Below are 13,382 nucleotides of genomic sequence, written 5' to 3'. Positions count from 1 at the left end.
GGTGGTCACACCAAATATTGATTTGATTTAGATTCCTCTTCTGTTCATTCACGGCATTTTGTTAATTGATGAAAATAAAGTATTAACACTTCTGTTTTTTAAAGCATTCTTAGTATACAGCATAACTGTATTATACAACACTGTTACGTATTATATTGTGTTCTATAAGTGAATTGTAAGCAGTTGTTAAGATATTTAGCTCGAAACAACAGATGTGAACGTCATGGTGGTGACAATCATTGGTCATGGACGGTAGTTGAACAGTCAGGGGATCCCCAAAGAAACAAATATTGTCTGGACACCATGAATGTACCACGGTGTTGAGATCTTCCAGTCTGAACCCAGGTGGTGGACCGACAGACCGATACTGTCAGCCTGAAAGTGTTAATAATCTTGTAATCCTAACCCTTTAAAAACCTCCTCTCTTCCTGTAGAGCCATTCTGCCTGGCCAGCTACCCCTCGGCCTTCCACAGCGTGATGTTTAACCCTGTGGAGCCCAGGCTGATCGCCACAGCCAACTCCAAGGAGGGAGTTGGATTATGGGACATCCGCAAGCCGCGCAGGTTAGGCCTTTTCCCTTTCATCTTTTTAAAGCTCCTATCTCTCGACCCAGTTTTCAAGAGGAGATTAAACCCTATTGTTACCCTTTGGGAATTAACTTTTATTGCCCCATCACTGAAATATATTGCAAATAAAGCACAGTGGAGGTAATGAAAACAAAGACACACATTACAACCATTCAAGTTAGTAAACACTCAAAGCGTTGGATGAAGAAAAAATGGATGAAGAAACAAAACATTTGTGAGGTTAAATAAATGCATTCCGCCGATGATATCTTCACTTAAGAAGTTTGTATTAATGTATTATTCATGTTTGTGAATTCAGGTACAGTGTTACTTTGATGTAATGTGTGACTTAAGGTTTTATTGAAACGTTATACTGAATATTTGAACGGCCATTTAAACATGTGTTGTCATTCATTTGTAAGTTATTTGTAAGCTTTAGATAAAAGCGTCAGCTAAGGAACATGGAATGTTCAGTCAGCTGATGAGTTGTTTGTATCCACTGAGTCCACCAGGGGGCACTCCTGTCTCACTGTTGTCTTACTGTTGTCTTACTGTTGAACTCATCACCACTGGCCCTCTGTGTGAGACTTGGACTATATATTTAACAGTCTATGGTGTGAGGCCAACTTTCTCACTGCAAAACCCCAAATGTTTCGACCAATAAATGACTGTGCAATCAACTCGACAGTGTGTGTCTACACATCCTCCGGTTTGGTTAGGTTTGGTTTACTGGTAAACAAATGACAACACGGCCAGTAAGAGTAAGCACTGAGTCATTCCTCCTCCTCCACTGTTGGCTCTGCCTCTCTGCAGTGTGGCCATGTTAACCGTTAGAACATCCCTCATCTTTCTGTTCAGATTAAAACAGCTTCTGGTTGAAGTGTATTTAATTAAAAATACCTGTTGCATTTTTTGTATTTGTATTTTTGTATATGTAAGTATTGACATACAATATACATAAAAACATATCGACTGATGATGTGTCAGTTAGCATAAATGTTTTTTGTTTTTCTCTGTGACAAATTTTTATTTTTTGTTTTGAATAGTGTTTAACAAAGCTTCAAAGCATTGGAATATATACCAATCCTTCTACGGTGTGTGTGTGTGTGTGTGTGTGTGTGTGTGTGTGTGTGTGTGTGTGTGTGTGTAGGTAGTGCACTTCTCTGTATGTTGTCATCTAGATCAATGTTTTGTTCAACGTGGGGGGGCCAAAGGAAAGTAGATGTCCATCCAAAAGTTTTCACTTTGTGATTGAGGCAGATTGAAAACCACAAAAATGAGAGTTGGTGCATACAAGTTTGACCTGAAACCGGTAGTGTTTTCCGTCCTTCTGTCTTCTCAGCTCATTGCTGCGTTACGGAGGCAGCATGTCCCTGCAGAGCGCCATGAGCGTTCGCTTCAACAGCACGGGCACCCAGCTGCTGGCCCTGCGCCGCCGCCTGCCGCCCGTCCTCTACGAGCTGCACTCCCGCCTGCCCAGCTTCCAGTTCGACAACCAGGGCTACTTCAACTCCTGCACCATGAAAAGCTGCTGCTTTGCCGGGGACAAAGATCAGGTGGGTCATCACATCGTACCAATCCTAACATAAAACTGTCATCATTGAGATTAGAGGAACTTAGTTACTCTATCTATAAATCGGGATATCTCTGTGCTTGTGTCCCACATGCTTGGTACAGCAGCGGGGACGGGGAGTTGCTGCATCCCTAGAAGTAGAACTATTGCTTTTCCCCAGCTACCGGTGTCATACATGCCAAATAGTGGTCATCTGACATAAACTGATTTCTGTCTACCCTTCATGCAAATATAACCGTACACAGACACATGTTCGATGAATGACAGGGCTCTCGGGCTTCCCAGCGTGTTGCTTCGTTCCCAGAACACTACCTGGATGTGTGATGTCTAGTCAAAGAAAAGGGGACACGAGGAATCTCTAGATGAGCCGCAGCCGAGCAGCGTCGGATTAAACCTGGCTTGTACTGTAGTTTGATAAAGTTGTGGAGAAAATAAATACTGGGAACCAAGCAATCGGCCCTTTGTGAACAAGCACACGCTCCTATTGGGCATTAGTAAAGTAAAATGACATATACTTGCCAGAACAGCAAAAAGAAAAACACGGGAAACAGAATTTGAGATTTCTAGTCAGTAAACCACTGTATGCAAACAACCAACCACCTACCTACAGGGAAATGTATAATATATCCCGGCTGTCAAAATGAACGATTTAACGCATATTTCTTTTAATGCCCCACAGTTTTTAGCGTGTGATTAAAGCACGCACATTGTGTGGTATCGCTCTGTAGTTTGGGAAATCAGGAAGCTGCAGCGGTGATGTTGTGGACAGCGTTTTCAGCTTGGCGAGCTTTTTCGCCAGATTTTAGCGACTTTTCAGACGCCCTTAGCAACTTTTAAATATATTCGAATATATTCCCATTGTAATTCATTCCCATGCAGGCAGTCACATACAGATAAAAGCAGATACAATGTGTGATTCAATCATGAGTGTAAGTAGGACACTCTTGCGATTGAAATTTTTCATTCATAAATATACTGTATGTCTGAAATTTTCCCATTTCATGCACATGTGCAGCCATAAAAGCAATGTCATGCATGTGATATAATGCTCTCAAGAGTGTCTTTTTGCTCCTGGTAGATTAAAACAAACAGTGGAGACATTGTTTTATCTGACGTGGTTGCTTCAAATCTGAGGAGAATATTGGAAACATGTGAGACAAATCGAAATAAAAATAGAACATATGAGTGTGAGATTAGGACTTTTCTTAGTGTTGGAGGAACAGTAGAAGCGGCTGGATCAGCCAGTGGCCTCCCGTTGGTCCTCCTCAGACATGACATCAGCCTGCAGCCATGTTTATTATCTTAACATCATGCTCGGGTGTCAGGGGAGCTCCTGGAGGGGTTTACATTTCATATGCTGTAAAAAAGAAATACTCATGTATAGGGCAGCAACTTGATTATTTTAATTATTGACTAATCTGCAGATTCTTTTTTAGATTAAAAGTTTGGTCTTTAAATTGTTAGAAAGTAGTGTAAGACGTCTCTCCCAGTACCCCAAAGTCCAAGATGATGTCTTCTCCATATTGGAAAAGCTGAAATGGCATTTTCTGCCATTTTGCATGAAAAATTAGTTTAACGATGAATCGATTATTTTTCTGCCGGTCGACTAAATGTTGCAGCTTTAATGATGTGGTACCCCTCATGCCCTGTGTCTTTGGCTCTCAGTACATGCACAATGTTAAAGGCCCAAGCAGCAGCTCAGGTTTTTTTAATCATATACAGTAAATGACTAATTATCATTATTAATATTAAATTTGTCTTTATATGAATATAATAATTAGTGACTCACCATTTTTTATTTTTCTCACCTGATATTTAGAAGTATACGTACTCATGTAACCAAGGATGAAGCTTTGGGGTGTATTTGTTAGAGAAGTTCTGATACTGATTTCTGATTTCCGGAACTCGCACATTGGCCAAAACCTAAAACTGATCCGACTCCCAAATACATCCCGAGAATAAAAGCCATACAACTGTCTTTTATTATCTGGTTTGACAGTCAGTCATAATAGAAAAAGAACATAATTAATCTACTTTTATGCTATTTTTTTCGGGGCAAATCAGAGCTGGGCAGTATATCGATATTATATCGACATCGATATATGAGGCTCAATATCGTCTTAGATTTTGGATATCGTAATATCATGATAAGACATAAGTGTTGTCTTTTCCTGGTTTTACAGGCTTCAATACAGTAGAGTGATGTCATTTCCTGAACTTACCAGCTGTTTTATTATGTCTTTACACACATAGTCATTGTATCCACAATATTGGTAAGTATTTATCAAAACTCCAAGCGCCAATAGTCAACCGTACGATATCGCCGCACCAACGGCATTGATGCATTTGGTGAAAAATACTGTGGTGTTTGATTATTTCCATATCGCCTAGCTCTATAGGAACGTGCAGAGACTCTCGTATTTGTATTTTAGGCAGGATCGCAGGCATTTCTGGTACCGGTATCAGAACAACACTAACAGGTCATTTGGATTTGAAAACGACAGTCAATCAATAGTCCAACATGCTAATATGGGTGCTGAATCCTTGAAGATGTATAATAAATGATCCGTTGGACAGATCATCCAAAGTACACTGGAACATCCTTTTGAAAATCTTGTTTTTGCTGACCGCAAGTGGTTTAACTTCTTAAGTGGACTCCGTGAACACTCTTAATCAGTGAGCCACTGCCTTTCAGCCTGGTAAAAGTAGTATTAATAACCACTTTCTTTTTTTAAATTCTCATTATAGACTTAAAGCTGCAGTGAAACAACCACTAGGGGCCAGAAAACTCCAATGACTTGTAGAGTTTGGCCATACAAGGCCATTTGTATATGACCATACAAACCATACAGTATTTACTGTTACATGATATAAATACGTCAACCAGAGATATTGCTTTATTGTCTTTAGCAGTGTTTCTTATATTGGGAGTACTGCAGGGGGTAGCTGAGATTTCTAATTAAAAAATGCATAATTCCTAAAATAATTAAACACGATGATAATTAATGCATTTAGTGATTCTTAACATTTGAAATGTAGCATTTAAGTGTTTTTCAGTTATGTTTCTCATGCAGCGCTGTATTGTGCCTCTTTATATAGGCATTTTATTCTACCAGAAAGGTTTTTTTTCTGCACAGGGAGTACTTGGATGAGAAAATTTTTTCGGAAAAGGTAAAACAAAATATTGATAACAGTAGAAACCCTGTTCTAAACCATGGTAGCTATTGCTTTGATACATCTGGTTGTATTGGACCATTGTGACTAATGTTGTAAGTCAATGATCATTGATCAGGACTTTTTTGTGGCAATACTGGATTTCAGTTCTGATTTTTACACTATTTATAATCAAGTATTTCCTCATTTAATGATTTCCCAGAAGATGTTCTAAAAAATGTAGTTACCCAGTGACAATTTGATTGATAACCCCCCCCCCCCCCCCCCCCCCCCCATCTACTGTGTGTGAACTTACGGGCTAAGTGGCATTTTGGAGAGCTGTGAAAGATGAAAACTTGAGATGAGAATTTCTTAAACCAAAAAGTCAACGTTAGAAGCTTTATGGCAAAAATGTCATGGAGTGTAAACAAAGGACGTGTATTTTAGGAAGTACAGCACAGTTTAGAGGAAAAGAGAAGAGGTGGCAAAAGAAACTATAACCTGTGAGCAGATGATTTTGCTTTATTCCCAGATTGCTCTCACAGCACAACAGTTTCAAACGTCCTCATGTAGACCGAGAACCGCAGACAGCAGAGGATTTTCTCAGAATGATGTGAAAGCAGAGGTGCAGGGTGACGACTAACCACACAAAAATGATGGAGAGGAAATAGGGGGGAGTTGTGGGTGTGACATTCCTGCTTGACGTGTCCCCTGGGAACTGGAGGCGGAGCACCCAGGTGTTGTTCAGAGTGTGTTCATGTGCCCTGGAGCTACAGTTCTCTGAGTTACTAGAAGGGTACTCAGAGAGAGCATGTCTAAATAATTAGTGTATCCGCCCTGTGATTCGTACCCACTTGAAAACTTAATGGGTTTTTCCTTGGCACATGCTACACCCTTCCACTAAGTTTCATGGAAATCCGGCCAGTAGTCTTTCCGTAATCCTGCTGACAAACAAACCAAGTCTTGGCGAAGGGTAATAACTTGATTTTTCATCACTGCAGAACAATTTATGTTGTTTTTTTTCAGATAAAGACATCTACAAGAAAAGTAGTACAGTCAATCGAGCAAGTCCTTGAAAATACAGAAAGGAAATTGACATCTGTTTGTATCATCGGCAGATAAAAACATAATTGGGAAATAATTCCCAACTTGATGGAATGTTGGAAATCCAGCAGCACGGGACAAAGCCTAAAATCAAATGTAAATAATTAAAACAATCATGTGCCCCCTATGGTAAAACAAAGCTCGACAGACACTCCAATTGAATAGAAATGTGCTAAAAGAAAAGAGTATAAATAAAGGAGGAAAGAAGGGTGGAAAATATTTTTAAGAAGGACCAATCTGGTGTGGATGCTTATGAAGTCAGTTTGCCTTTGCTGTGGCTGTGATTGAGACAGGCCGGCCACTTTACAGCACATACGGTAGTAACACTGGCCAAGACGGCATTGGACAGCTGGACACTCCTGCCTGGGTTTGAACCTTGTACTTCAGATATTAGTCGGTGCAAAAAAAGTCAGCTTCTAGCCCTTTGTTTTCTGTAGCTTATCTTCTCGCTCTGGCTCTGTCCAAACTTACCTGAAGCGACAGTTTAAGTGGAACCATCTGTTCAAAGTCTCCGAACAGTTCAGACGAGGAGCAGGAGCCGTGTTGGGGGTCAGACTGTCATCACACGTCAATAGCGTGTTTGATCCTCATTGTGAGACCAAGTGCTCCGATAAGAGCTTGTGCTTTTGAGCCAGATATTGTGTGTGTGTGTGCGCGTGTGTGTGTGTTCTCTAAATGATACATGTCATTTAGCTGACGTTCTTATCCAAAGTGACTTCCAATTAAGTGCTTTCAACCCTGAAGCTGCAAACTCCAGACAACCAGTAATAGGTGCAGGTACATTAGCTTTAAATAAGCAAAACTACAAAGAGCCATGTGAAAGTGCCGTGTCAGCAAAACAATCCTGTTTTTATTTTCTCCCCTCAGTACATCTTGTCTGGGTCCGATGACTTCAATCTTTACATGTGGAAAATCCCAAAGGACCCAGAAGAAGGTGAGTTCTTTAGTCTTCGATTTGTGTTGTGATTTCATTTATTGCAATACTAGAACTCTTGCTACTATGGTATTGAGTATTGCAAATTTCCTTTCCCTTCATTTCTAAAAACAAATTGTTTTCTAAAAAAAATGTAAGTCACATGTCATTTTTTTCATTTATAAAGAAATTCTCTTTCGCTCTGTTTTGCTGGAAACTGATTTGGTGTAGCATCAGCTGTACCCCATAACAAGAAACTATTTAGGTGAATCATTGGTTTAAAAAAATGTGTGTTTGTGTATATATATATATATACAAAATATTGATTCTGGGGAAAAGAATCAATTAAAAGAATCAGCGAAAAAAAGGACAAAATCCCAGCACATCATGTGACCCAGATTGAATCAGCTTGTTCCCATGGTGAGAGTGTTCATTTTCTTCTGCCCACTCTGTTAAATAGTTCGTTTTCTTTTGCGTTTTTGGTTTGTTTAAGTTGACACTGTTTATCAGACAGTATCAAACACTCCCCCCCCCCCCACCCTTTTGCACTTAACTGCCCTGTCAAAAATAAAAGGTGGTAAAAGCATAAAAAAGTCAGGGTAGGCAAAACAAACATGATTGGCCTCCATCCGCTGTAGGTTTCAGCCCCAGAGAGAATGATGGACATGTCTTTGCTGTTTGCCAATGAGCCTCAGCCCAGACTGTGGTTTGCCCCCCCCCCCCCCCCCCCCCCCCCCCCCCCCCCCCCCCCCCCCCCCCCCTCCCGTTCATTTGGCACAATATACTTTCCAGTCTTGAGTAACTATCGGATATCCTATATCAACAGTTTGTCTCTTCTTGTCTAAGTTCAGTTTGGGTTCATATGCGTATTGAAGTGCATCAACCTTTCTTGAGTTTAAATGTTGTCACCAGTCCAAAGGAACTCAAAAAGCAAAGGTAAAAGCTGAAAGGTTAAAAATACCTGCTCCACATGCAGCAGGCTTACAGTAAACACGCCTCAAATGTAATTATTTTGGGAGGAAAATCCCAAAAATGAAACAATCCAAGAATGTGGTTGTTTGTAGCTCTGACACATTTATGGATTTTTTTATTTCCCCCTGGAGTTACTTACACTGAAAATATGTGCACTGGGCCTATTTGGTGTCAGACTAATAGCATATTATGAGGATGACAATACTGCTGTATTTCACAGTCTGAGGCGGGCTGAATAATCATCTTTTGTATGGCTGGATGTGTTTGTTTTGAATGAATCCTTGACGCTGACTTGTATCTCTGTGACTCTGAGCTCATGTTTTGTGTCTGCTAGCACCACATTACACAAACTCCCATCATGCTCTTTCTTCTAGGAGGAGCTGGTCGTGTGGTAAACGGTGCTTTCATGGTCCTGAAGGGTCACCGCTCCATAGTGAACCAGGTTCGCTTCAACCCTCACACCTACATGATCTGCTCCTCCGGCGTGGAGAAAGTCATCAAGGTTGGTCAACGAATATCACCGCTGTGTTTTGAAGAAGGAGGAGGGTTTTTTTACATGAAAACGTTGACTAGGGCGTTTTTATAGTTCAAAAAAAGAAAGAAAGCTGGCAGCGTTTTGCAGCAGAGAGCATCCTTGGTTGCTATACCAACAGCTAATACTATAGTATTAGTATAGTATAGTATAGTATATATATATATATATATATAGGCATCGTAACCCCATCTGCTTGGATCTCCTTTCCATGGGCAGGGCCCCTCCGCCCCCCACTCTGACATGTCATCACTGCATTTAGTGCATGTATAGGTACTTAGCATGTATGTAATAACAACAGAGTTAAAACATTGTAATTTCCCCTTGCGGGTAAAACGTAACAAGCATACATCCTTATTATTGGTATACATCATAGGAATGTAGTGTAAAATGGATGCTGGCAGCTTAAAAAAACACACCAAGTTCAAACATGGCCTTTTTTTAGAGGCGAGTTACAGAAAAGTGAATCTTCCATCCCATGCAGCGTCAGGATGATGCAGTGATAGAGAAATTGTTCTGTAAGTGGGCAGACTAAATTTGAGTGTGTGTCCTCCGATGTTCAGACAGTAGACGTGCCCTTAAGTGAGACATTGATCTCCAATGACACGACGCAGTAACTGCCTGAGCTCTTCCCTCTGTGGAGCGGGGAATGAAAATAGATGGATTTCCCCCTATAATTGACTGTCATCTGTAACAGTTGGGCAGTCATGAAAAACTGGGTCATGGGAAGTCATGAATGGTTCCACAGATACAGTACTCCTGAAACCAGAGCCAGACTGATGGACTGCCAGGCTTTCTAGCCTGGATCAGAGTAAATTAAGGTGTTATTGCCAACGCTTTCACTGTAGCTTAACCTTGAGTAGGCTGCAACATCAGGTTTATATTTTTGTAGTTAAAATGCACATTAGGATTTTGTTGGAATAACAGTAGCACACGGCAGCTGCATGTGCTGTACAGTATTTCTGAGTCACTGTTTTGTCCCGGTGCTGACCTTTATGAATAAACCAGGCAGCATTTGAAGATGGCTGAATTTCCCATTTATTATTGACTGACTCACTGACTCAGTTAAAACCAAACAGTTATCTTTCCGTTCATAGAAACACAACACATTAAGGATGTAACCATACACTCAATACAATTAATTTTTTTAAACAAAATGAGCTGCAGACAAATGACTGAAAAACATTATTGTATTCATATAAAGTCTGCAAAACAATCAAAGTACAACTGAAATTGTATTTTATCCTAAATAACAAAAATTAAATACAAAAAATAGATTTTCAGAAAAAATCCCACATCTAAATAACTAAATAGAAATCAAATGTCTTCAAATAGATTAACTAAGAAGAGGCCGTGGTCTCTGAAGTGAAATATAATAATAATAATAATAATAATAATAATAATAATAATAATAATAATAATAATGTATACTTTATTAATTCCGCAAGGGGAATTTACAACTTACTCTCTGTTGTTATTACACACAGGCCTGAACACATGCTCAGTACTTATACACGCACTAAATGGAGAGATGTCAGAGTGGGGGGGCTGGCCATGGAAAGGCGCCCAGAGCAGTTGGGTGTTTGGTGCCTTGCCCAAGAGCACCTTGGCAGTGGTTCCGCTTCACCCTCGCTTCTGGGACTTGAAAATAGGGGTCACTTTTTCTCCATAAATGTTTTTTATTCTGTCATTCTGCCTTCTTATCTGTCCAACTTTTAATCCTTTTTCTTTGTCTCCATCCTCTCCCTTTATCATCCTGCTCTCTTAACTTCATTCCTCCATCCACATCTCTGTCCACTACTCCTCCCCATCTGTTTCTCCGTCCGTCTCAGGTGTGGAGTCCCTACCAGCAGCCTGAGAGTCTAGGTGACCTGGAGGGCCGTGTGGAGGACAAGTCCCGCAGCCTCTACACCCACGAGGAGTACATCAGCCTGGTGCTGAACAGCGGCAGCGGTCTGTCCCACGACTACGTCAGCCAGTCCATCCAGGAGGACCCGCGCATGATGGCGTTCTTCGACTCGCTGGTGCGTCGAGAGATCGAAGGCTGGAGCTCGGACTCTGACAGCGACCTGAGCGAGGAGGCCATCATGCAGCTCCACGCCCGTGGACGCCGCGCCACCAGGGCCACGCCCACACCGCCGGCCGCCGTCTCTGCAGCCGCTCACCACAGCGACTCTGATAACTCAACGTCGTCCTCGCTGGCTGGACCCGACGCCTCCGGGGGGGAGGAGCGGGCCGCAGCGGGGGAGCGGCCCAGGAGACGGAGCAGGCACCAGCGGCATCAGTCAGGCTTCCTCGTCAACGAGGACTCGGACTCGAGCGAGTTTTGGCTGGACCCCATGCCCCGGCCTCGCTCCCCGAGCCCTAGGGACAACTCCACACTGTCCAGCCCCCCCTCTTCTCCCTCACTGCCCGCCGGAGCCTCCAGCTCGTCCTCTTCCACTTCGAGCTCCAGCAGCGACGACGAGGAGCGGCGTAGCGCGGTGAGACGGCGCAACGTCACAAGGCGGCGGCGCACGCAAGTCGTCTCAAGAGCCGGGGATCGGCCCGAGTCCGTGCAGACTCTGTTTTCGGCCATGGACTCCTGCAGTTACCCATCTATATCAATCGAAGACCTGTCGTCATCCTCCGGCGAGGCGCAAGACTCTCTCCAAATCAAGCCGAGTGCCTGCGACGCCAAAGACGAGGACAAATGTCTGAGCCCTTCGGACTTTGTCTGTCTGAGTCCAGTCATGTCCTCCGAGAGTCAAGGGAACGAGGAAGGGAGTGACAAGACGGAGCTGGAAAGACATCCAGCTGCGTCTCCGCGCTCACTGGACGGACGCAGGACTGAAGGAAGCGCTGCTTTGGACAGCTCTGATAGCGGAGAGGCTTGTAGCAGCTCGGCGGCTTTAGACAGTAGCTCTCCGAGCCGGCGTAGCCCCGGGGTGAACGGGCGACACCGGACGGTAGCACCTCACGTGAGAGAGAACCTCCACGTCTCCTCAGAATCAGAGGAAGAGCCTGGCGTTCCACCCGAAGACACCCGAACACGGAGAGAAAAAGGCCCGGCACAGAGCGCTCTGAAGCGGACTCATGTGGGATCAGAGGAGGGCAAGTCAGGCTCCTCGCCCTCAGAGAAGAAGTTCAAAACATAACGAGAACTCTTCCTCATCTCGGAAAGAAATCGTTAGTTAACAGACTTAATTTAGGAAGTGGGTTTTGTATGGGTTTCTACAACGCAGATTTTTCTTTTTCGCGTCTCGTAGTCGCGCCATGTCATATGAACTGATGCTGATTACGATCACGAGACGTTTAGGAACTAAAAACGAAAAGAAAAAGAAAGTGCTGTTAATTTTAGTTTACGAATAAATGATTCAGACAATGTCATCCTTCTTTTTGGTCAAACCAGGGATGACAATAAAAGATGTAAAAAAAAGAAAAAACACAAGTTAAATACTGTTGATAACTAATGGCGTTTGAAGTGAAAAGCATTTATTTTCCTGCAGCATCAGTGTTTGTTTCTCATGCTCTGGTTGTGGCAGAGCGCTCCACCCAGGAGATGAAACTCCCCCAACCATCACAAAAGAAGAAAGTCTTATGGAGGACAAAAGCTTTGCAGCCTTTTCTTTCATTTCTACCGTTTCATACTGAGCGTAAATCTAAATGGGCTTATTTTCTTTTTAAGTGAATCTCGGTTGAGACTGCTTCAGGGTGTCTGAAGAATGGACTGTCTGTGCAAAATCTGAAGGAGCACCACTTGTTAAAGCTGTGCATTGAAATGATGCTTTCACTGTCTCCAGCAATTGTTTTTTGTCCCATTATCCGGCCCCTGGGTACCATTACAAGCCAGCGCTCGCTTTTGTTTTCTTGCAATTAAAGAATAATTTGTTCTCCACTGTCACACCACAGCTTCTTCCTACGGCTTCGCTGATTCACAACAGAGTCTGAAATATTGACTTTTCCTGACACCCATCTGTCTGAAGTGAGGGGGAATTAGTTATTTTTCTGTATATCTGAGTCCTTAACTACTTGTTGCCAACAGAGTTACCGTGGCAACACAGCTTCAACTTTCCTGTGAAAGAAATCTGTTCAGCTGGTCGTGAAGAGAATAGTTAAATCAGTTATTACTATAGCAGGCCGCCACTCTGAATAACACACATCACTGACAATTAAAATGATTCCGATATCACAAATAGTGTTCATGTCCATCTCTGAATAAAAAACCTTTTGTTGTGGAACATTCAGTGCCCACTGTAAAAATGGATTTAAAACTGATTACAAAACTAGCTCACCACAATGTCCATTTAGTAGAGGTTCCATTTCCATATTTCTGACCACTCAGAGGACATCACTTCTATATTGGCTTAAAGGTTGAGATGGAAAGTTCATATTTGACTTGGAGACACGACACAAAACAGTGTCACCACAAGAAAGTGAAAATGTAAGCATCTACGAAACTGGACGAACTCCATCTGCTCAGTGATGTAATCAAAACCTCCACAACGACAGGGACCTTGTTTGGTTAACCAGTATTCAAGTTCAGGGGTAACTTTCAGTCTCCGCTGTAGTTTAGGCTGGTTTATCTA

At 42.4% G+C, this 13,382-nt stretch overlaps 1 protein-coding gene across 1 annotated transcript in view; it reads left to right on the top strand.

The window, feature by feature from the left end:
• The window catches only part of dcaf5 (ddb1 and cul4 associated factor 5), a 17,511-nt gene extending 4,817 nt beyond the window's left edge, over positions 1 to 12,694 (top strand). Inside the window, exons 5-9 of the mRNA XM_034857584.1 lie at positions 435 to 564; positions 1,910 to 2,123; positions 7,265 to 7,331; positions 8,657 to 8,784; positions 10,647 to 12,694. Coding sequence (XP_034713475.1) covers positions 435 to 564; positions 1,910 to 2,123; positions 7,265 to 7,331; positions 8,657 to 8,784; positions 10,647 to 11,951 — 1,844 coding nt within the window. The 3' untranslated portion in view covers positions 11,952 to 12,694. The remainder of the gene's footprint in view (positions 1 to 434; positions 565 to 1,909; positions 2,124 to 7,264; positions 7,332 to 8,656; positions 8,785 to 10,646) is intronic.
• Positions 12,695 to 13,382: the final 688 nt, after the last annotated feature.

The sequence above is a fragment of the Etheostoma cragini genome, chromosome 20, assembly GCF_013103735.1.
Source record: "Etheostoma cragini isolate CJK2018 chromosome 20, CSU_Ecrag_1.0, whole genome shotgun sequence".
Classification (NCBI taxonomy): Eukaryota; Metazoa; Chordata; class Actinopteri; order Perciformes; family Percidae; genus Etheostoma; species Etheostoma cragini.
The sequence above is the reverse complement of the archived record's forward strand: the minus strand, read 5'-3'. Positions and strand labels throughout refer to the sequence as shown.